At 34.9% G+C, this 21,721-nt stretch overlaps 2 protein-coding genes and 1 long non-coding RNA gene across 13 annotated transcripts in view; 2 read left to right on the top strand and 1 right to left on the bottom strand.

The window, feature by feature from the left end:
* LOC309622564 overlaps nt 1–21,721 on the top strand; it is an 867,398-nt gene that overhangs the window by 143,761 nt on the left and 701,916 nt on the right. The window lies entirely within an intron of this gene.
* Nucleotides 1–21,721, top strand: part of CCNH (cyclin H) — a 339,640-nt gene that overhangs the window by 10,410 nt on the left and 307,509 nt on the right. The window contains exons 4-10 of one of the 7 annotated variants that reach the window (XR_014240269.1): nt 979–1,189; nt 4,392–4,555; nt 7,474–7,544; nt 9,729–9,840; nt 12,916–12,991; nt 13,564–13,680; nt 14,467–15,279. Coding sequence is in view for 3 of the 7 variants with exons in the window: in XM_082378396.1 (XP_082234522.1) it covers nt 979–1,189; nt 4,392–4,555; nt 7,474–7,544; nt 9,729–9,840; nt 12,916–13,036 (679 nt within the window). In the remaining 4 variants the exon portion in view is untranslated. Of the gene's footprint in view, nt 1–978; nt 1,190–4,391; nt 4,556–7,473; nt 7,545–9,728; nt 9,841–12,915; nt 13,052–13,563; nt 15,280–21,721 lie in introns of those variants that run through there. The other 6 variants (XR_014240266.1, XR_014240267.1, XR_014240268.1 and 3 more) reach the window with 6 other exon arrangements.
* Nucleotides 15,430–21,721, bottom strand: part of RASA1 (RAS p21 protein activator 1) — a 108,506-nt gene continuing 102,214 nt past the window's right edge. For 2 of the 5 annotated variants that reach the window (XM_082375502.1, XM_082375503.1), the window contains exons 22-25: nt 21,392–21,480; nt 20,044–20,121; nt 17,691–17,825; nt 15,430–16,539 (exon numbers count right to left, since the gene is read on the bottom strand). In XM_082375502.1, the coding sequence (XP_082231628.1) occupies nt 16,456–16,539; nt 17,691–17,825; nt 20,044–20,121; nt 21,392–21,480 (386 nt within the window). In that variant the 3' untranslated portion in view covers nt 15,430–16,455. Of the gene's footprint in view, nt 16,540–17,690; nt 17,826–20,043; nt 20,122–21,391; nt 21,481–21,721 lie in introns of those variants that run through there. The other 3 variants (XM_082375504.1, XR_014239255.1, XR_014239256.1) reach the window with 3 other exon arrangements.

Below are 21,721 nucleotides of genomic sequence, written 5' to 3'. Positions count from 1 at the left end.
GACTTGCATTCTATTCTGAACTTAAGATCCCTCCTGATACTCATTAATATACCTGTATAATTCTTCTTTCCCTGTAATACTGATGGCATCTGTATTGGCACTTGTCCAAATTCAGATTCTGTTTTTCTTAAACTGGCTTCCATAATATCCCTTTCTGTTAGCCGAACCTGTCTTCGCCCTTTTGCTCTGACTGAGAATCATTTACGGTTACTCCTCCTCCTGTACATCCCGTCAGTTTACAAGTCCTATAGTTCCACAGTCATTTCACTTGAACAAAGGTCTGTTGTGTTTCTGCTCTCTGCTAAGCACTGTGCTTATCATTAAAAATAAGGATGAAGTTAGTATGAGACTCATCAAAGAACTTGCTGTCAATCGTGCTGTCCCTGTATATTTTCTCTTTTTCATTTCCATTTCTACCAGTCTAGGTCAGGCCCTTGTTACTTCCAGTCTTGATTTTTGTGGTAATCTTATTACTAATTTCTCACTCTGAAATTTATGTAATAGCCATGAGAGTTTCATAGGTTTGTTCCTGAGGTAATAATCCCCTATTTAAATGTCCTTGGAGACTTCCACTGATGGCTTTCCATAATGTTTCTTTAACATACCTTTCTTCTCAGGCCCATATGTACATATGTGTGTACTATTTTTTTTTTCTCTTCCATCTATATTTCATGATGCTGAGTACCCTTATTCTTCAGATATTTTGTTTTTCCAGATATTTAGGCTGAACTATATAAAACTGGCATTAAGTTACTAATGACTGAATGCTGTGGCACTGTTAATACAGTTCAACCTAATTTTTATAGTCTCTGTATGGATAAAAAGATTAAACAGGAAACTCTCTCTTTTTTTAAATCAATTTCCTTAGATGTCTAGTATAGTCATTTGTGAATATTAGGCAATTTTAGAACATATTTTAGAAATATTTTGGTATTTCTCGAAGTATATACATATACCTCCCCTTATTTTTTCCTCTAGGCTCACTTGTGCATTTTTGGCCTGCAAAGTGGATGAATTCAATGTGTCTAGTCCACAGTTTGTTGGAAATCTGCGGGAGAGTCCTCTTGGACAAGAGAAGGCACTCGAACAGATTTTGGAATATGAACTACTTCTTATACAGCAACTTAATTTCCACCTTATTGTCCACAATCCTTATAGACCCTTTGAGGGCTTTCTCATTGATTTAAAGGTATTCTTGCTGACTAAAGTAAACTGGTGGAGTGAACTCCTTTGCTATTGTTCTTTAACCAAAATAATCAAAATTTTATTATAACTAATAATGATCCTAATTGTTACACAGTTAGGCTTGCTAAAATGTGTTTGGCCTGGACTTCTAGGGCAATAGTTCTCAAACTTCAGTGTGCATCAGAATCACATGGAGGGCTTATTAACTGAGATTGTCAGACTGTAGTTCTTGAGCTTCTGATTTAGTAGATTTGCAAATACTGGTCGAGGGACCATAATGAGGACAATTGTAATGCTTTTAAAGACTTAAGATAACTCTTCTAACTCAAGTATACTGTCTTGGATCTTCATACATACAAAATTCTTAATTTTAAACTACAAGATTGCTAACTGACTTCTATTTTTAGAAATTTTACAAAATTTTAATTTTAAACTAGAAGATTGCTAAGTGACTTCTATTTTTAGGGCGTTGTGAACTGAAGTCAATATGTGGGCATCAAAAATAACAGTAAATAAATGTTTTGTCAGAACATTGACAAAAGCAACTTGATTTGTTTTGGCCCTGAGGAAGGACTTGGATAGTGTGAGTTAAGTGAACAGAAGTCAAAAACTGGTTCATTTATCTTGAGTGGCCAAATTTGGGTGCCTTCTATATGTCAAACATGGTGCTTGAGGATGTAGTCAAGAACAAGACAGGAACAGCCTCCACTTTATAGGCCTTACAGTCTAATGGGAAAGACAATCATATATTCAGTGTGCTAAGTGTTAACAGAAGGGGAAATACAGGGTAATTTAGAAGGAGATAGCAGATTGAGAGGAAGGGGAGACAGTTCTGAGAAAGTGTAATTTGAAGTAAAATTCAGAGCAAGAGTAGGGATTGGGTGGTAGAAGAGCATCCCATTCAGAGACTTTTCTGGTCAAAGGCCCAGACTTAAACCATGGTGTACTAAAGAACCTAAACAGAACTTAGAGGTAAATGGGGAGGACTGCCACGGAGTGCTGCCTGAGTGGAAGGCAGAGTATAGACTGTGGAGGTAACGTTACAGATTCTGAATAGAGCAATGGGATGCCAGTGAAAGGGTCAAGTCTGAAGAGTGGCGTGATTAGGTTTGCAGCTATAAAAAGCATGTTGGCAAACTCATGCATCAGCCTGCGTCAGATGTTTATTGCACACCTGTATGTGTCAGGCATAACGTGGAGAATGGATTCGAATGGATGAAGGGATACCAGTTGGGATGCTGTTATAGTAGTTCAGGCAGAAAGATAGTGGTTGGTTTGACTCATGAAGTGGTAGTGGGTACAGAGAGAGCTTCTTGGGCTTTAGAATCAGTAGAGCTTGAGGAATGATTGCGTACAGAGAGCAAGGACAGTGGAAGAACCCCCAGGTTTCTGGCCTGAGCATATCGGTGGATGGTGGTACACTTATACAGGAAACTGGTGCAGGAGAGATTTATTGATGGTGGTGGGGTAGGGATTTGATGAATTTGGTTTGGGACATGATGAATTTCGATTGCTTGCAAGACATTCAGGTTGGTAGATATTTGTGTCTGGAGGCCAGAGAAGATGGCTAGGCTGGAGGTATAGATTTGGGCATCACTGCCACCCCAGGAAGATTTAAAGTGGATTGGCCATAAGGACCGTTTAAAGGGTAGCTAGAGAAAAGTAAGAAGCTAGTAAGAAGACTGAAGAATATCCAGAGAGGTAGGACTTCTGGAGAAGTGAAGGGAAGTAGAATACTTTTAGAATATAATCAGGGGAGGCTCTCCAGTCCTGCTCAGAATTCAGGCAATCCTGCTGAGAATTCAGGCAAAGTAACAGTTGACATTTGCTAGATTTAGTGCCAGAAAGGTGACTTGTGATCTTGGTGAAATTAGTCTTCTTGGAGTGTGAAGGAAAAAAGCAGATTGGAGCTGGTTGGGGAATAAGTAGGTGAGAAAACAAGTGTATATAACTTGGATTAAACAGCTTGTCTTTGAAGTGGAAAAAGAAGATGGGATGATTGAGAAGATGGGGGAACTGCTAGAAGTAGAAGAAAGGAACAATTTTTTGTCGTGTTTTGTTTTGCATGAGAAACTGATTTAGAAAGCTAGTAGAGAAAGCTTAATGGAACATGTGTAGCTCAAGTTTTCCTTTGGAGTGTGGTAGAAGGGCCTGGCATGGGATTCTGAAGCAAGGTAGAAGAACTGGCTGTTTCTCTTAACGGAGGGAAAGAGGAAAGAATGGGTGAGGATAACGTTATGTTTGGGGATTTGGCCATAGCAGGAAATGAAGTGTCTTTGTTATCAACAGAGATCATTTTCTGAGAGCAGTGGAGTTTCTGAGAATTATCAAAGACACTGAGTCAAGTAGAAAGTGTTTAACATAATCACTGAAAAATGGGAGAATACATTTTCTATGGAATATTTTAGCTAGGCAGTGTTGAGAGCCTTGTTGAGGTCAGTGAACTTGAATTTATAGTAATATTACCAGACCTGCTGGTTGTATTGTTTTCTCTAGCAGCACCCAGAAATCTGGGTAGAGTTGCAAAGCAGGTTGGTTGAATTCGACCACTATTGAAGTTTTGCTGGAAATATGTTGGCAGCATACTGGGGCAGGGAATTGAAGAGGGAAATGAGAACCAGTGGACCCTGGTGAGTAGGAGCAAGTATAGGGATAAGGAACCAGAGGTCCTGAGGAGGAAGTCAAAGAACAGCTGTGAAGTAATTGAGCAAATGTACGTACTGGGAGAGGGAACGCTGTGGTCAGAGTAGAATGTTGGGTTTGTCATATCAGAGGTCAGGCATTTTGGGATGACAAGACCTGTGTGTGATTGTACAGTTGACTGGCTATTTTGTTTCAGAGTATAGAAAAGATTTCTTAACTGCTTTGGGACTTGAATGTAGATATCTGAAATATATCTGGGGTTTAGGATTTAGGGTTCATCTTAAAAGGTAAGAATGGTTAGAAAATAGGGGATCATCCATATTTCTTGGGCATATACTAAAAATAATTCTGTAATCAAACAAAGATTCATTTCCCAGAAGTAACTTTTAGTAGAAGGAATTTCAAATCAAAATGAGGTGGTGTTTTGGTTTCTAAATGAGATCTTACAGGAGTTACTAAAAGTATCCTGTGTTAAGCACTTTCTGGTTTATAGGAATAGTTTTGTACTGTTATTACTCCATTAAACCCTCAGAAGTGATAACATTTGCAAACTTTCTTTCTAGACTCGCTATCCCATGTTGGAGAATCCAGAGATCTTGAGGAAAACAGCTGATGACTTTCTTAATAGAGTTGCACTGACGGATGCTCACCTTTTATACACACCTTCCCAGATTGCTCTGACTGCCATTTTATCTAGTGCATCCAGAGCAGGAATTACTATGGAAAGGTATTATTTTGTGTTTTAACTTAGATTAGACTCAGTCCCTCAGTTTATTCCTTCCTGGAGTCCCAAGTTTGTAAGTAAGGTTCACTTTGTAACGTTAGTCCTTCATATCTCCCGTGGTTGAGGGTTGTTGAGGGCAACTGAGGGAAGAAATGGAATCACCTTTTAAGGAAATATTTAAAAATTCAGTAAAATATTTTTGAGCTAAGAGGATCCATTTATGACTGAAGTAGAATTAAATCAGGTGATCCTCAGAAGACTGATAACAGCTATCAATATATGGCAAATTTAGAAGTTTTGTGAACTGGTAAGCAGCATGAGTGCAACAAATACGTCTGCCTTGTTTTATCATTAATCTCCTGCCGTGGAGCATGTATGGAACATGGAATTCAGTAAAGATTTGTTGAATGAATAATACTTGAGGGAATGTCCAAATGAATTTTAGTGAGCTATAGATACTAATAGCTGATACATAAGTGCGCACTGAGAACCAGGCTCTGTGATAAGCACTTTACATGAATTAAATTCACTTAATCAAGTGAATAATATCTTGTGCGAAGGTTAATTAGATATTTATTATATTCATTTGTAACTAAAGCACAGGCTAGCAGTAAGTTAGACTTTAAAAATCTTTACATTTAATTTCTTTATAGCAATTTAATTTCTTTATACCTTCGAAGTTCTGCTTGATTCACTCCTAGAAACAGCTGAGGAGGAAAGATGATAAAACTCTCTAAATTTAAACTTTTCTGCATGTTTGTAATCCCTTGTCTGTAATTTCATAATCCATTGATACAGTGGCAGGAAACATGAACAGATGTGATTTAGTCTTTATTCAACTGAATGGGAATAGTTTTAGGTTTCTTAGCAGAAATATTAATGTTACTGATTACAAGATACTGCCCCAGAGATATCACTGAAGTATTTCGCATTTCATGGTATATACACCATGTTAAGTTTCTAAGACATGAATAATTCTGAATTTCAAAACAAATCCAAGATAAGGGATTGTGGGCTTGTATTTTGTTTAATTTATGGTATGCCTCTTCTGTATAAACACAGTTCACCAACTGTGTCTAAGTATATACATTTAATCCCAAAGTGATCTATACCTTCATTTATTTACTAAGCAAACCTTTATGGAGGTTTTTTTTTTACATTGCCTTCTATGTACCATGCACTGTACTATACTGTAGAAATACAAGAATGAACAAGCTATCCTTGTAGGAAGGGTGGCCATGCAAATTGATACCTATGGAGTTTGTGGGTATGGAGCTTCCATAGTGTAAGGGAAAAAGCCTCTTTTTCACAATTCAGACAACCAGTTGTTTGCTTAATCTATTTAAGCATTGTATCTTATGCAGGTATATGCTAATTTTTCAGTGGTGAGATTTTTCTTATGTCAGTAGAGAGGGATGAAGGATCCTAAGGTCCAAATTAGAGTGTATTTCATCTTAGAAGTTTAGTTAGTTATAATTTCAGATAGGTAGGTGAAAGTGAAATTGTGGTACCTTGGGCTGATTGCAAATTGAATACACTTTTGTTGCATTCCCAGGGACTATAGACATTTGGGCATTTTTTTCTCTTGAGGAAATGCTTTCAAATCATTTTTAGCTTCTGACATCCTTTGCAACTTTTGAGATACATGGAAATTGCCTTTATATTTATTACTGAGTTCAAAAGGGGGGAGTCCTTGTGCTGTTGTTATATTCTGAATGAGGCTTTAAGATTATTAGTCATAGAATGTTACATTGTTGTTGATTAGAAGTTTCTTCTTTTTCATTGGATTTAGAGCTTTATTTTTCATTTCCTAGTTTGACTTCTTAGGTAATGAAAAAAAAAAATGTCAGAAGTGTGAGGAGTTTTAGGGAGAAAAGTGAAAGGAAAAAACTAATTGTTATTTTGAATTACTGATAACAAGAAATGTATTAGTTGTTAGGGGAGTTATTGATTTCCATACCTAAAATGAAACTCCCACAATAGACGATGAAGATGTAACAGCAAAGGTAGTTATCAAAACTTTGTAATGTAGTTTAAATGATTTTGATAGTTTAAAAGACATACAGCAACAAAATTTCTTAAAGAATCGTCTTTCTAATTTTTGTAATTTTATTTCACCCGAGAAAAATTAATAGTTTTTTTTACATTCATGTTTGAAAGATTACATTGCCTTGAGAATCTGTTCACTTGGGCTTTTATCAGTTATAGATCAAGTTCAAGTATATAAAACCTCAGTAACTAAAAATTTAAAAATAGAAATCACATTTTTACACTGTCATTAGTTCCAAGAAAACAGATAATTGGGCTTTATGTACATTTATGGAATAGTATTAACACCTTTGATCTGGACTTGATGCAAAAAAGATGTAATAGATTTGTAAAGCGTGGGGTGATGTTCTTATGGGTTTGAATACCTGTTTGTCCCAAGAGCAATTATAGTTAACATGGACTTGATATTAAGGGGAGAGAGAATCCTTATTAGTGCCAGGTTTTAGCTCTGCTGCTACCTGACTTTATTCATAACTTCTCTGTCCCTGTGACTCAGATTCCTCACCTGTAAAGTGAGTGAGATTAGACTCATAGGGTCTAAATATTAAACACTTAGCATTAAAAGTATTGAGTATTGCTCCTGTTAGTTTCATATCATTTTCTCTCTGAATATATTATGGAAGTTAAATTAACTTGAACATTAAGCATTTTGAATCTAGTATAAATTGTAGTAAATCCTTAAGACTGTAAGAGATATAGATTATAGTTTAGTAGAGTTCAAAGTATTGTTATTTAACAGTTTTAAAGTAAATTTATTTAAAAACTAACCTTGATGATGAAATGAACATGGAGGAAAATAATTTATGATGTCATATTTTCTCAAGGTGCTATATGTGTTCAATAGATTTAAATTTCTTTTCTTTCTTTTCCAGTTATTTATCAGAAAGTCTGATGCTAAAAGAGAACAGAACTTGCTTGTCACAGTTACTAGATATAATGAAAAGTAAGTAAAACAGAACACTTTATAAAATACTCTTCTATCACAAAGCTACTTTCTAAGTAAATAACATCCTGGTATTTAACTTGAGATAACAGATTATTGTTTAGATTTACTTACATTGAACTGTTGTATCATGGAGGCATGAAGGATACATTGGTGAAGAACAAATAGAAGGTACATGAAAGAAAGTAGTTTTTACACAGAACTTTTTACGAAAGTGAAAATATAATCAGATTCAGAAAGGATTGAGATTCAAAACAGGGTCCTTTTAAAGTATACCCAGATATGATGAGCACTGAAAAAGATCTCAGGGAATTAAAGCCTAATTAAATTTGAAACTTCCACTTTGTAGGTAAATTAGCTTTAACTAGTTAATATGTGTCATTTGCTAGTTCTGCCAGTATTTTGAATTTGGCCCAGTGAAACTGATTTCAGCCTCTTGGGCTTCAGAGCTGTGGGAGAATCCATTCTGTTGGTTTAATAAGCCTTACTAAGTTTGTGGTAATTTTTAATAGCAGCCTCAGGAAACTAACATAGCTCCTCACAACAAATAATTATCCAGCCCCAACTAGTGTCGATGCTGAGAAACACTGTCTTAAGGGTTTTTTTTTTCTTCTTTCACTTTTTAAAAATATAGTTGGTTTACAGTGTTGTGTTAGTTTCAGGTGTACAGCAAAGTGATTCAGATTCTTTTCCATTATAGGTTATTACAAGATATTGAATATAGTTTCCTTAGCTGTACAGAAGGTACTTGTTGAGTCAGAACCTCCACTAAACTGGGTGGCTACGTTAGCCAGTCCTTTCCATTTTCATACTTGCTCATGTCACACTGCATGCTCATGGCTACTAGACTACTCGTTAGGGTTAAAAACAGTGTGTTTGTTTGTTTCCAAACCTTTTGTGCCAATTGTCCTTGTTAATAAAATTTATGGTTTAAATACTGAATAAACCAATAAAATATGAGATTGAATATCTTGATCTTGGATGAGAGGGAGTACTTCTTACATGTTTTATGTTTCGAAAGTCAACATGCTTCAGGGCATGGAAGTATCATTTCTTATTTCTTTGCTTGAAATTATCTTTGACGCCTTCCCTCTTTGAGAAAAATGGACTTGTGATTTACGAACCATAAGGTAGGTTTTCAGTTATACCACTAGAGGGTTCACTTCCAAAGCTAATTGCAGTTTGGCCATAGACATTTGGATCAGGGAATTTAGTAGGTAGAAGAGGTCTTAAAGGTAACTCACTGTGCTCATTTTATAGCTGACAGTTTTATTACTGATTTTGTCTCAGTACCTTTATTTTACTCCATTTGTTTTAGTACAAAATAAGAATAGCTCTTGATAAAACACTCAGAGCTTTAGCGATATTAAGGTATCTTATTCATCATTTTTCACACAAAGATACTGTCCTAAGGGTGTTAAGTCACTAGTATTAATTCAATTGCAAACACTGCTTTATTTGCATTATGAAATAAGTCACTCATTTGGAGCACGTGCCTGGCTAGTAATAAGCCCTGGATCTCTCATCATTTCCCTAATAAATCTTGAGATTTATGTTCTTTGGTTTATTGTAGTTGAATAACAGAATGGACCAGGGTAGAGGATGTTTCTGCGATTTTAAAGTCAGTGCTGTTACCCTAAAGAGGACATATTTGTTTTCTTGGTCATACTTCATTGTATAGGTTTTGTATTTTGTTAAAGCAAAGGATCACTGACATGTTTTTACTAAGCATCTTCCCTTCATTACATGTTATGTAATAATGGTTTTCTCTGTAAATAAGTAGTACACTCTTGGCCTGCCATCTGTAGGATAGAATCTTTTGAATATGGTTGGTGGCAGGGAACTAAGCATGTTTACTAAATCATGTAGGGATTTTTTAAAAGCCTTATTAAAACTAAGCAAAAAGTGACCATGGTAGGATTTTAAAAAAATACTGACTAGTAGAGCATGCTTATCTTTAGGCCATACATGATGTGGGCTAAGCAGCAGACAGCTATAATAACTTAACTAGAAGTATGGGGTTCAGTGGATTTTAATGTGGAACAGTATTAATCCTGGTAAGAATAATCACATTTCAAGAGTGTTTTTTGTTCCCAAAACTAGATGGGAAAACATCATTCAACTCCCTTATGAGAACAAGGCTTTTTATTATCTACTATAAATCCTTTTTTTATCTCCACATAGGCATGAGGAACTTGGTAAAAAAATATGAACCTCCCAGACCTGAAGAAGTCGCTGTTCTGAAACAGAAGTTGGAGAGATGTCACTCTGCTGAGCTTGCACTTAACATAATTACGTAAGTAGATGCGAGACTGTTAATTCAAGAATAGATATAATTGTTACTGTCTCCACCTAGTCCTTAAATTACTTAATTGGTAAATGTTTGCTCATGTGGGGAAAACTGACTTACCCATTAAATCAGATTTTTTTTATTGACTGGAGATTTCTAACAGGATTAAACATGAAATAATAAATTACGAATTTGGCTTTTATAGTACATTCTGCTCCTGCTTTGACTAATGTGTTCTTTGGCTTGTGGGCCCTGTCCCGTTCTGTTACTTCTTGTGGGGTCCCGTGGGCAGAGTCTTCCTAGGGAATTCCTGCACCTCTTCTTGCCCTTTTAATCTTTCAGTTCTTTGTAGGTCTGGTATCTCCTCTGAAGAACAAGTATACTGTTCCACACTTATTTCTGTTAGCTAGGGTGGGGAAACTTGGCATATTTTCTCTCAGTGGTAACTTTATATTGAAGACAGAACCAGTAGGAAAATGTGCTGTTCGATCTCTTCCTGCAGCCATAAGAAACACTGTTAATGTGTCTTATTGATTTGTAGGCTGAATGTGGAAATCACCATTTTCAAGTTCTTAATGCTTTGCAGTTTGAAGGATCTACTTAACCCTTTTAGACATTTAAAACAATTGAGGATCTGGGCAGGTATAGGAATGGTAAAACTATTATTTTCTATTCTGTGGAATGCATTCTGTAAAATTTACTGGGGGTTAGCTCTGGCATCTGAACAGTAAGATGCATTTGAGATGTTTTTGATCTCTAATCGGGGATTGTATCCTATTGGATAATATATGAGAAGCCAGAACAGCATTCCAGGGTCTTCAAATCAGGTACACATGACTCAAATTCTTTAACTATAAAGTTGTAGTAGGAGGATATCCAAGGACTTATCAAGTGTGCAACATATGGGACTAGATTATATTTGTAGCTGTAACTGTAAAACATGGCTTAGCATAGAACTTAAAATTGGTAAATTTCATTCCTGGGTTTCAGTGGTAACTAAGAGGAAGGAAGGAGTGATGGCAGAGAGGTAAAGAAAAATGTTGACTTTAATGAATGAAAGTATTAAAGCACTGATTTATAATCTTTTCACATTGATTTTGAAATGGGCTTAGACCAGGCATTGGCAAACTATGGCCCATGGGCCAAATCTGGGCCACTGCTTGTTCATAGAAGTAGTTTTATTGGAACAGAGGTACACCCAGTAGTTTGCATTATTGTCTACTGCTGTTTTCACACTATAGCAGAAGAGTTGGGTAGTTGTCACAGAAACTGCATAGCCTACAAGGCCTAAAATATTTACTCTCTGACCTTTTCAAAGAAAATTTTGTCAACCTCTGAATTAGACCATTGAACTATTAATCCTACCCTTCCACCTAGGTAATGGACCATAATCCAAAATTCCTAATTGCCAGAATTTACATCTTAACTCCAGGTGACCATTTGCTTTGCACTGTGTCAAGCAGATCTTGCATATCTATGAGTACTTGAGGGGTGCTTCTCAAACTGTCTGTAAAGGACTGTTGGTTTTCTTTTTAACCCATTACAGACCTATACTTTTGTAAAATATAACCAATTACTTAGAAAAACAAAATAAAAAGACATAAAAAATAAGCTTAAATTTTATTAGAATCAACAGTCATAAATAAATCTATCAAATTGCTATAAAAGTTTCTAAACATACACTTAATTTCTGTACTTATCTCATTGCACACTGGAAATGGTTCAGGGACCAGCAGCATTGGTCCATGGACCCACTTGTAAGTACTACTTTAGGGTAAAATATCTTTCCTTGGTCTTTAAAATTCTTTTATCTTTTTCAATACACAATAATATATTGTCATTATTAAAGCCAGTTAATACAGGTAAACCAAAGTTCTCCTTGACCAAAACCTAAATTCCAGTTTCAACTGAGAGGTAACTTATAGTTGGTGTCTTACCTTTGCCAAGCTTTTCTCTGTGTATGTGTATATGAAATAAGTATATGAAATTAAACAACAATAAATAATTGTTTTCATATAAATCGTATAACATTTAATAGTATCAATCTTTAACTTTTGCCAGTCTGGGTGAAAAAATAGTGTCATGTTGGTATTTTAATTTGCATTTCCCCTAATACTTTGAAGCATTGATATTTCTGTGTTTAACAATCATTTGTGTTTCTTCTGTATTGCATAATTATAACCCGTGCCCAACTTTCTGGTGTTATTTTCTTGTAGTTCTTTTTATATACCCATCTTTCTATATATATCATACAGCTATTTTCTTCTATTGTTTCTTTCACTTTGTTATTTAGGCACCTTGTCTTTTGCTTCACACACTTACATCTGAACCTTTCTTACTCTAAATTAATCAATATTTTATTTTGCCTTTTGTTCAGCTGTAAAAGCAAGTTACAATTGTTTGTGCCTGGTTTGAGGTAGAAATCTAGTAATATTAATTTTTGTTCAAATAAGTAACCTGTTGTACCAGCCATTTAAAAATATTTCATGATTTTCTCTAGGTATTTTAAATACTCATTACAGATTAAATCCCTATATATACTTGGTTGTTTTTTGCCTGTCTGCTCTGATCATTGATACTTGTAATTCTTTGCTGATACAGTCAGCCCTCCGTATGTGCAGATGCAGAGCACCAACTGTCCTGTTGCCATTTTATATAAAGGACTTGAGCATCCAAGGATTTTGGTATGCATGAGGGGTCCTGGAACCAATCCCCTTCAGATACCAAGGGACGACTACCACACTTTTAATTACTATAGTTTACATATAGTGTGTGTTTTGATGTTAAGTGGGACGAGCTCCCCATGCTTTGTTCTCTTTCAGATTCTTTTGCTATTTTTGCAGCATCTTTCCCAGGTCAGAGTTTGACTTGATAAGCTCCATGAAAAATTATTTAGAATTTTAATTAGAATTGCATTGAATTCAAAGAGTAATTTGAAAGATATTGTCTTTCTGTCCATAATTTTTCACCTCTTTCCCTTTATCCAGGCTTTGTTCTTCAATAGATGTATCTCATAGCCTCGCTAGCTTATAGATTCTGTTGCCAGTATAAGATTGCTTGTTGATGGTTGCTTAATTACAGGAAAAAGAGGAAAGGTTATGAAGATGATGATTATGTCTCAAAGAAATCCAAACATGAGGAGGTATGTTCTCCAAAGGTAAATTTTAAGTTATCATTGCTGTATATTCTGGTACAACCATAATGTTAAGATTTTACTGTTCCAGAGTGCAAGCATTATAGACAGAGGTGTTGGGTATTGGAAAGCTTTCATTTCTTTTTTTGCATCCTTTATGTACATTGTCCATTATTAGAGGAATTTTTATCACTTCTGTCTTGGCCTGTTCTGAAGCAGTATAATAGTTACTTGATGAAGAATCCCTCCTAAGGTCATAGAAGGCAGTAGGGATATATTTTTTGATCTTCAAGGATTCTTCTCCTACCCTTGTTTAAAAAAAAATTGTACCTGGCAAGTCAGATAAAAATGAATAATCAGAGGCAGAAGTTCACAACTGTAACATTTATTCTTGTCACTGGACTAGTCTGGTGAGACCATGCCATATTATTATAAGGTTAAACTGCTACAAATTTTCCTGGTTTATTTACCTTTTATAATCAGCATAGCGAAAGGAGAACATTTTCCTAAAGGGAGGCAAGGAGGCAAGAAAGTAAACAGTACTGGTTATGCTTCAGTATAGTGTTATCCTTATAACAAACATTTTCTTTCCTTAGGAAGAATGGACTGACGATGACCTGGTAGATTCCCTCTAAACATCTGAAATTGATTTGTCAATGCTAACTAATCAACAGAAGGATGAAGCATATCTGGCATTTAACTTCAAAAATGAAGTAATGTGAAAGCATCAAAATATATTAGACTTTTCTATTTATGTTATTTAAAATTTTTTCCTTTCAGGGTAGCTTTATGTGAAGTAAAACATCTTCAAAGGAGCCAGAATAGCACCTAGTTTGGGTAATCTTGCCCCACCATGACTAATATCAAATCAGTCTTTCTATGGTAGCCAAATTAAAGCTGTAATTTATTTGCCTATATTGTTTATACAAGATGTCATTAAGCAAACTTATCCTTTTTTAAAAAGGCACCACAAAAGACAAAACTTAGTAGTCAGTTTTAAAAGTGCTAAGGAATGTTGGCTATTATAGCATTTATTCAGTTATTTAACTGTGATCTTACCCAGTTCCTAGAGTTGGAACCAGAGTATGAAGGTCTGTCAGATTGTTTCTGGAAAATGGGGTTGAAGGAATTCTGAGAAACTCAATTGCCCTAAATCTAAGTAAGTTTTACAGATGCAAACCTCTCCTCAGTGTCAGTGCATCCCAGGATGTACTTTTCCATAAAGTGTAGGTACCATTTAATTACATTTCAGTATTTGACGGTAGTATTTACTATATGCATATCCTTCAATAATAATTCTTTAATTTTAGGTTTGCGTTGTTTTAATTTCCTTCTCATTGAGGAATGAGGAATAAAATTCATGAAGTGTGGTTTTATAAAAGTGGAGGGGAAGAAGCCAAAATTGACAGTCCTTCACTGCAGTCCCGGTGAAGCAGTGGTCCTGCCAGGCTCTAGACAGAAAGGCAAACTGTTGGGAATTTATCTTGTTTCTTTTTTAGGTCACTAAAGTTTGGCGTCAGAGCATGGTCCACATTTATCTCTGAAAATTTTCCTACCCTTTAAAAAAATGTTTAGAGGTTTCATTTCATCATTGACCACCTAAGTTACTCCAAGGCCTACAAAGGTAAATGACAAGTAAGTTTCCTATTCCAGCTTAAGAAATAATAAGCATGTCATTAAGATAAAAAAAAGCAGAGTGTCTTTAGGTTTGTGGGTTTTTTTAGAAATAAAAGGCAGGAGAAGCAATTCAGATTGAGAAATGGCAGGTCAGTATGGTTTAAAAACTGAGATGTGAGTAGTGGGAGAGAACAAATTGCTGAGCACTAGAATCGACCTTTTTGCATATTGTTGAAATGTTTTTGGAGATGTCCATATCCCTTCTAGTCTATCCTGGAAGGAGACCAAATGGCATACTATTGTCTAACTAACTGAAAAGCAGAGGGGAAAAGATGGAATTAGGTTGACATCAAGAAAAAGGAGCACCTGGTGTGTTTGTTAGTGTTTTGCTATCACTGTTCAACTGTGATCGCAGCTACTTCAGGTCTAGCTACCTCTATACAAATAACAGCATTTAATACTTGCAGCTGAGGGCTCACAAAATTTCTGCATAGTATAGTTTTAACACGTGAATGCTTAAAATAAATACAGGAAGAAACAAAGTGTTGCTCTTAGAACCTAGGCCTTTAGAAAATTTTCTTTTTTTACTGGGGAAATGCTTTTCCCAGTACATCCCTGTCTGGCTCTCTGTATGCCTTCTCTCCCCTGCACAGTTTTATGGGAGGGAATGAATCGTTAACAAATACATAATGGAATCCTTCAAAAGAGACCATCAGCCAGAAAAAAAAATCTCATCTCCCTGGGCCTTGCTCTGGTACTAAATTTGAACTGCCCCTAAAAGGAGGAAGAAAATAATGAAATTATTAAATGTTTAGCTGTATTTAGACAGAAGTAATCAGATATTTATATCCCTTGGTTTTATTTTAACTTAACCCTTGTGAATACTTCACAAAAATACACATACAGAAGCAAATAAAACTATACAGTCAAACTAAATATCCAGCAGATACAACAAGTAGTCAGAAGGGCAAAGATGGATAGCTGTTCAGTGGCTGATGATGAAATTGTTTGCATAATTTAAAAAATCAACTTGGAATTAACGAATACTTTCAATGAAAGCATTCTAGGATTTTTAAACATATAAATCGGTAATCTATAAAACGGTTGAATGGGTAACATGCGTTGATCAGTACACAGTGACCAATAATATTTATTGAATTCAAACTATTTACTGTTGTAAACATTTAACAAAAAAGCATTATGAGATCTAAATACAGTCTTTGACAATTCGAACAAAATAAGTGGTATGTTTAAAAAATAAAGCTGATGAGCAATAGATCCATTCTATATATTTTCTTTCAACAGTTCCAGCAAAGAGAAATAGCAGTTATTTTAAAAAAGTATACAGCAAAGATTGTTCCTATTGTAATGGTAAACTCTGGAAACTGTAAATACAAATAAAGTCATTGAACAGTCAAACGGTCATATTCCTAATTCAGGAAGAAGTAACAGTAAGAGCAGTCCGCAATCCAGTTATACTCAATTGTCAACAGAGAATGCTTTTTTTCATAGTTCTTTTTCCAAGAGACAGCAAAACTTTGGCAATTGAATGTATTGAAAATATATTTTCCAAGTTCAAGATACGGTCATAGCATTGTGTGAAAGGTGATCTGTACACCAAGGCTCAGAGGTTGGTAAAGATTCCATATGTGGAAAAAGTGCAAATATCCTGCACAGATAGCTTACAAAGCTGCTGGCGCAGTTACTCACCAGCAGAATCTCGAGTTTTGTTTGCATAGTTCACACATTACTGGAATGTGGAAAGGTGTGCTATTTTTTGGCAAGAGCAAAGGAGACATTATACTGATGTGAATTACCATGTTGGGCATGCTGAATCCATGCAGAACACTGCGGCGAAGGGTGGAAGGTTGCTACCTGACATCATTAGTTTTTGTATACTGGTTTTGTTTTTGCTGAAGCAGTTCTGTTATAGCCAGAAGCTTTTTCAGTACGTGCTAGACAAGGAAAAACAGTATGAAAATAATTAGTAAATAAATGAAAGCTTGGTCAAATCTCAGGGATGGGAACCTGGATTTGAAAAAAGCCATATAAACGTAAAGGAATAAATAAAATAATATTACCATTCTACTCAAAAAAAAGCATAAAATTGTAAGTATGTATCATTCAGCCCTTGACTATTTCTGGTCATATTATTTTGGTCGAGATAGAAGAGAATTTTTGTACACTAAAGTAAATAGAAACTCATTTGCGTTTGGCATTCTCATACCTACTTAGGCCAGAACACTCTTTAGAATAGAACACCTTACGGAAGAAAGATTTATCATTATAAATGACACATCTCAAGCCCTATAGGAGCACATGAGGGCAGTCAGGTTACAGCCTAATAATGCTCCAATAAGATTTTTTTTTTAATATTTAAAGCAAGTCAGTGTAGCAAGAAGGCATTCTACATGCCAGGGGCATATAAGTAGGTCCATGGCACATATTCTGCGTAAGTTTCTCAAGTGACTGGAACCTAAATGAGCCATGCTGTTATCTAAACTCGAAAAACCTTGAGAACTTTAGAATCTCAGATTGAGGAGAACTCAGAATCACCACTCTCAACGTGTTAATCTCTTCTATAAGGTCCTTGCCAAATGGTTGGCCACTGTGGTGACGGTACTTAGAAACTGCCATTTTTGATAAGCTCTTCTGAGGCCACACTACACAATCTCTGGATCTGGAGCTTGAAATATTTTTACCAATCTTCCTGAGTAATTCTCATGTGTTTGACAGTTTGCAAATTACTTGGCCATGCACCGTGTGACAGAAGAGACAGAAAAAGCCACATCACTACTGACTTATCATTAGCTCACTTACCATTTTCATACATGCCACTGAAGTGCATGAACACCACCATTTTTCAGTACACATTAACTTAAAAGCAAGATTTGACATTTTGCAGTATCAAAAATATGTAATCTTAGTCTGAGCTCATTATTCCTGTTTGCTGCGATCTTTGTGGATTATGATTCAGATTCTCAAAAATTTAATATAATTAATAAGACTGTAATTCAGCTATTTATCACCTCCCAAAGAATCTTATGTTGACATTCTGCTTAAGTGTGAGGAACATCATTGTTAAAAAAGGTTGGCAAAAACCTACCTGCTGTGCACCACGCTCATTACTGAGCGTTCGCAGTTCATCTGAATGGGCCACACAAATCTCATGCAATGCTGCTAAATCACGGGAAAGGTCAGTTCTAGAATGCTCTGTAGTGTCCGGAAGTTCAGGTACATTCTTTAAGGGAATCATAAAACTGCATTTAGAAATACAACTCTTTATACTCTCTTCTGAAAAGATCCTAACTGGTACAGTAGATAGATAGAATTTAACACATAATACTCTCTTAAAATTCAACTTGATAGATTTTGTAACCTCAGTATTCACACCAAAACCAAGTTTCATTTTCTTCAACCACACAGCAGAATATTGTACAATATTATTTTTTTTTTTAAACTGGAACATAATGCAAGCATTAACTGCCAATCTGGATTAAATGCAACCTAAACTTAAAATTCCTCCACTCCTTCAGACTGAGTTTCATTATTAAACTGCTATAGTTTGTCCAAATTGATCAGCATATGTAAGTAAGAGCTACATTACGAAAGCATTGATGAGAACCTTTCAGGCCTATAATTATCTGTGGACTCTGCCCAAAACACTTGCTAATGTGTAGAAATGATGTGTTAATTATGGTATCTTCAGATAACGTTCATAAAGTAAATTAGTGCCAATACAGTACTACCAACTTGTTATAGTAACTAAGTATTGATTTTATTTTGAGCACTGGAATAAAATTTAACACGAGTTTAATCACCAGTAGTTTTAAACAAATCTAGTCCTCTCCCTAATGGTGACAATATTTGCTATACACTCCTAAAAACTGCAAACACGCAGTTTTCTATGGTATAAAAAAAGTTAGAATATAATTCATTTTTATTAATTAACTGACTCATTTATTCAGTGAATGAAGGCTTCTAGAGATGGGATGAAAGACAACCATATTTGCCTTTAAAGAGTTTACAACCTAGTAGAGAAGACATAGACTAAACTGATCACAGAGTTATATATATCAAAGGATATGCAGAGGATACTTAGGAAGCAGAACAAAACGTATTATTTAGTTCAGGTTTAGGGCTCAGCAAAGCCTGCCTGAAGGAGACGTTTGAGGTGAGTCTTGAAAGATAAATTTGACTTATATAGGTGTAAAGCAGTGGAAGAGTATGAGGAGACTGGAAGTGTATTACAATATTGGAATTCTAAGCAATCTGAAAAGCTAGATTGTGTGGCATAACTAGGAAAGTGATAGAGAAAGCTGGACTGTAGACATGTGATTATGGAAAGTAAATGGAATCCTAATCTTGAATCTACACCTAGAAACGTGGCTTGAGATAAAACTAGCTAGCCTTAAATACTGGACAGTTTCATACAGCTCCTTAAACATCACTATAGTTAAAAAAAAAAAAAAAATTTCAGTCGTGGACCAACTATATTTTTTTGGTAATCGGAAATATTTATAGTCTTCAAAACTTCCCAGGAGTTCACATACAGGAACATGATGGACATTTAGCATCTGCTCCTTTATTTCTCCATTTCATTATCAATATGGACCAATACTGTAAATTTCTTATACCTGAAGCTGCAAACTAGGGGCCCACAGGCTGTCCTGACTGGTTTGACTGTACAGTGGTGTGGTGGTTGTTTACTTGTGCTTTTAAGTGAATCTGACTGTATTAAAGCAGAACATTCTCCTACCCTAGCATTCCCTAGTGCCATACACACCTGGCTAAATTAATCTCTTTTCTGGTTTCTGTATATATGAACTGAATTGCTAATACATTTATTTAGTTTTTAATTGATGCAGTATCTGAAGATCTATAACAAGAAAATTTAACTTTACTAAGAAATCCAGGGTCTTAAAAATTATTTTAAAAATCCCATTCTTAATTTTATAATCACAGCTTATTTATAAATGCCTAAGTAAGGCATATGTAGTCCCACTGAATGAAGTTTAACACCAAATCCATGTATTTTATTCTTAGAAAAGCCACAGGAACATACATTCTCCAGTCCATTTACTTACTAAACTGGCCAGAACTGTGGGTCATCCATCTTGTTTCAAATTCCACACAGTAGCAGCAAAGTTAAAGTAGCTAAAGCAGCAACAGAATGTCATAGTGGTGAGGTGGGACAAACTAAAAATTGACAGAGGCAGTTCAAAAGCCACAGTCCTCTATTCTTGGTGTAAATCAGTGTAAGAATAAATTGTTATAATAATTATATCAAATGAAGTAATTTGTTTAGGAAGGTAGACAAAAATATGCAGCTTTTTGGGGTTGGTTTTTTTTTTTTTAAGCTCTGGATAGAAAAGCTTTCTAAAGATTGTTGCTTAAATGAGTTATACTCAGCTATATTAAGTATAGATGTCAAAGTACTTGAAAAATTATATGCATACCCCAAGTTCATCTAAAAACATGATCATACGATGTTTGTTACTTTTGATGAATGGATTGACACCTTCCATGTAAGGCTCCTAAAAATGTAAAAATAAAAAGCTTACTATATACGCATCAAAAACATTATCTGGTCCATAACAAAAACCATACATGTAGCAAAAATTCTTATAAATCAAATTATCAGTAGCAGCACATTATTCATAAGAATTAACTTATGAATCGTACAATGACCATATTTTTCCTTCTAATATAAGCAAGCAGCTATTCTGAGGAATAGGAGTATGGAGTATTTTTAATGAACAAAAATTCTGGATGAAAAAAAGCACACATAGCCTAGCAAACACAAATTTCTTATATGTAGGTCATTCAAAAATAATTATTGAGAAACTATCAATATTTGCCAAGTACCCAGAGGTTATTAGAACCTAGCAGAGAATATAGGGAATTAAAATATAGTGTGGTAGGGACTGCAATAAAAAATTAGTACTCATAACCTGCCTCAGGGTTCAGATAAATTCAAAAGCTGAGTCATACTATAAACTGCTTCATTCTAAAATCTTAAACCGATTCGAAAATATGCTATGTTGTAAAACGGGAAAGGGTTAGTATTAATACACACTCTCTTAAAATCAGTAAGATGAGATAAGGACCTCAATAGTCGATTCCAAAGAAATAGACATGAAAAATCATACAGTTCTAAGAGTAATGAAATAATGATACAAAAAGTAACATGCCTATCAGATTGTCAAAAATAAAAAAGTAATACTAGTTGAGTTTTGGCAAGGCTGTGGGGAGCAAAATGTCTTCTTACTTAGTACTTTTACTCCAAAGTTCATTTAAGGAAATAACTGGACAAGTTTGAAAGGAAGTACCTATAAGGATACTTGTTATCTGTTAATATTAACAAAAGCAGATGACATAGTATGATCCCTACCAGAACATTAACAGTCATTATCTTTAGATAGTGGGATCACATATGGGTGTTTTAAAAACTCATCCGAATTTTAATATTTACAGAGAATGTTTATTGTGCAATACATAATAAAATTGGGGTGCATTTAAAAATACGCTCACTCATTTTTATATTTAAAAGTGGAAGAATCTGATTATACTGGAAATTATACTGAAAAAAATACCTTTCTACTAGCTAAAATGGTGGTTTTTAAAATTCCACTATTAAAAAGTAAAATCTAAAAAAGCATCTAAAAATATGAACATACCAACAAAATCATAAATTATCTTTATGAAATATCCACTGTTGAAAATTTACTTATGCCATATATTATGGTTTTATCTTGTCAAAGTTTCACTCATAAATGACATTTTAAAGTATCAAAATGTTTTTACCTTAGCTCCAAATTCCACAAGATTTGCTAAGTTCTGCACAGACTTAGCCACTAATATCAGTGTTCTTGCAGCAATAGGAGATGGGGAATCTATAAGAGAATTGGGCACAGCTAATGACACCAACTCCAAAGGTACTTCCAAGTAAACCATTGTAAATTTAGCACTTTAATATTTCCTTACTGTTAAAAATACTAACATTCTTCCATTCGGAACTCAATGTTTTTTGGAAAAAGTATGACCTGTATAATTCAAAAGAGCTTGATTTAAAGGGGGAAAAACTGAATACACTTATCAGTGCTTTTAGTTTGTGAAAAGGGTACTACAGGATAT

The sequence above is a fragment of the Balaenoptera borealis genome (assembly GCF_965194805.1).
Source record: "Balaenoptera borealis genome assembly, chromosome: 2".
NCBI lineage: Eukaryota > Metazoa > Chordata > Mammalia > Artiodactyla > Balaenopteridae > Balaenoptera > Balaenoptera borealis.
The sequence above is the reverse complement of the archived record's forward strand: the minus strand, read 5'-3'. Positions and strand labels throughout refer to the sequence as shown.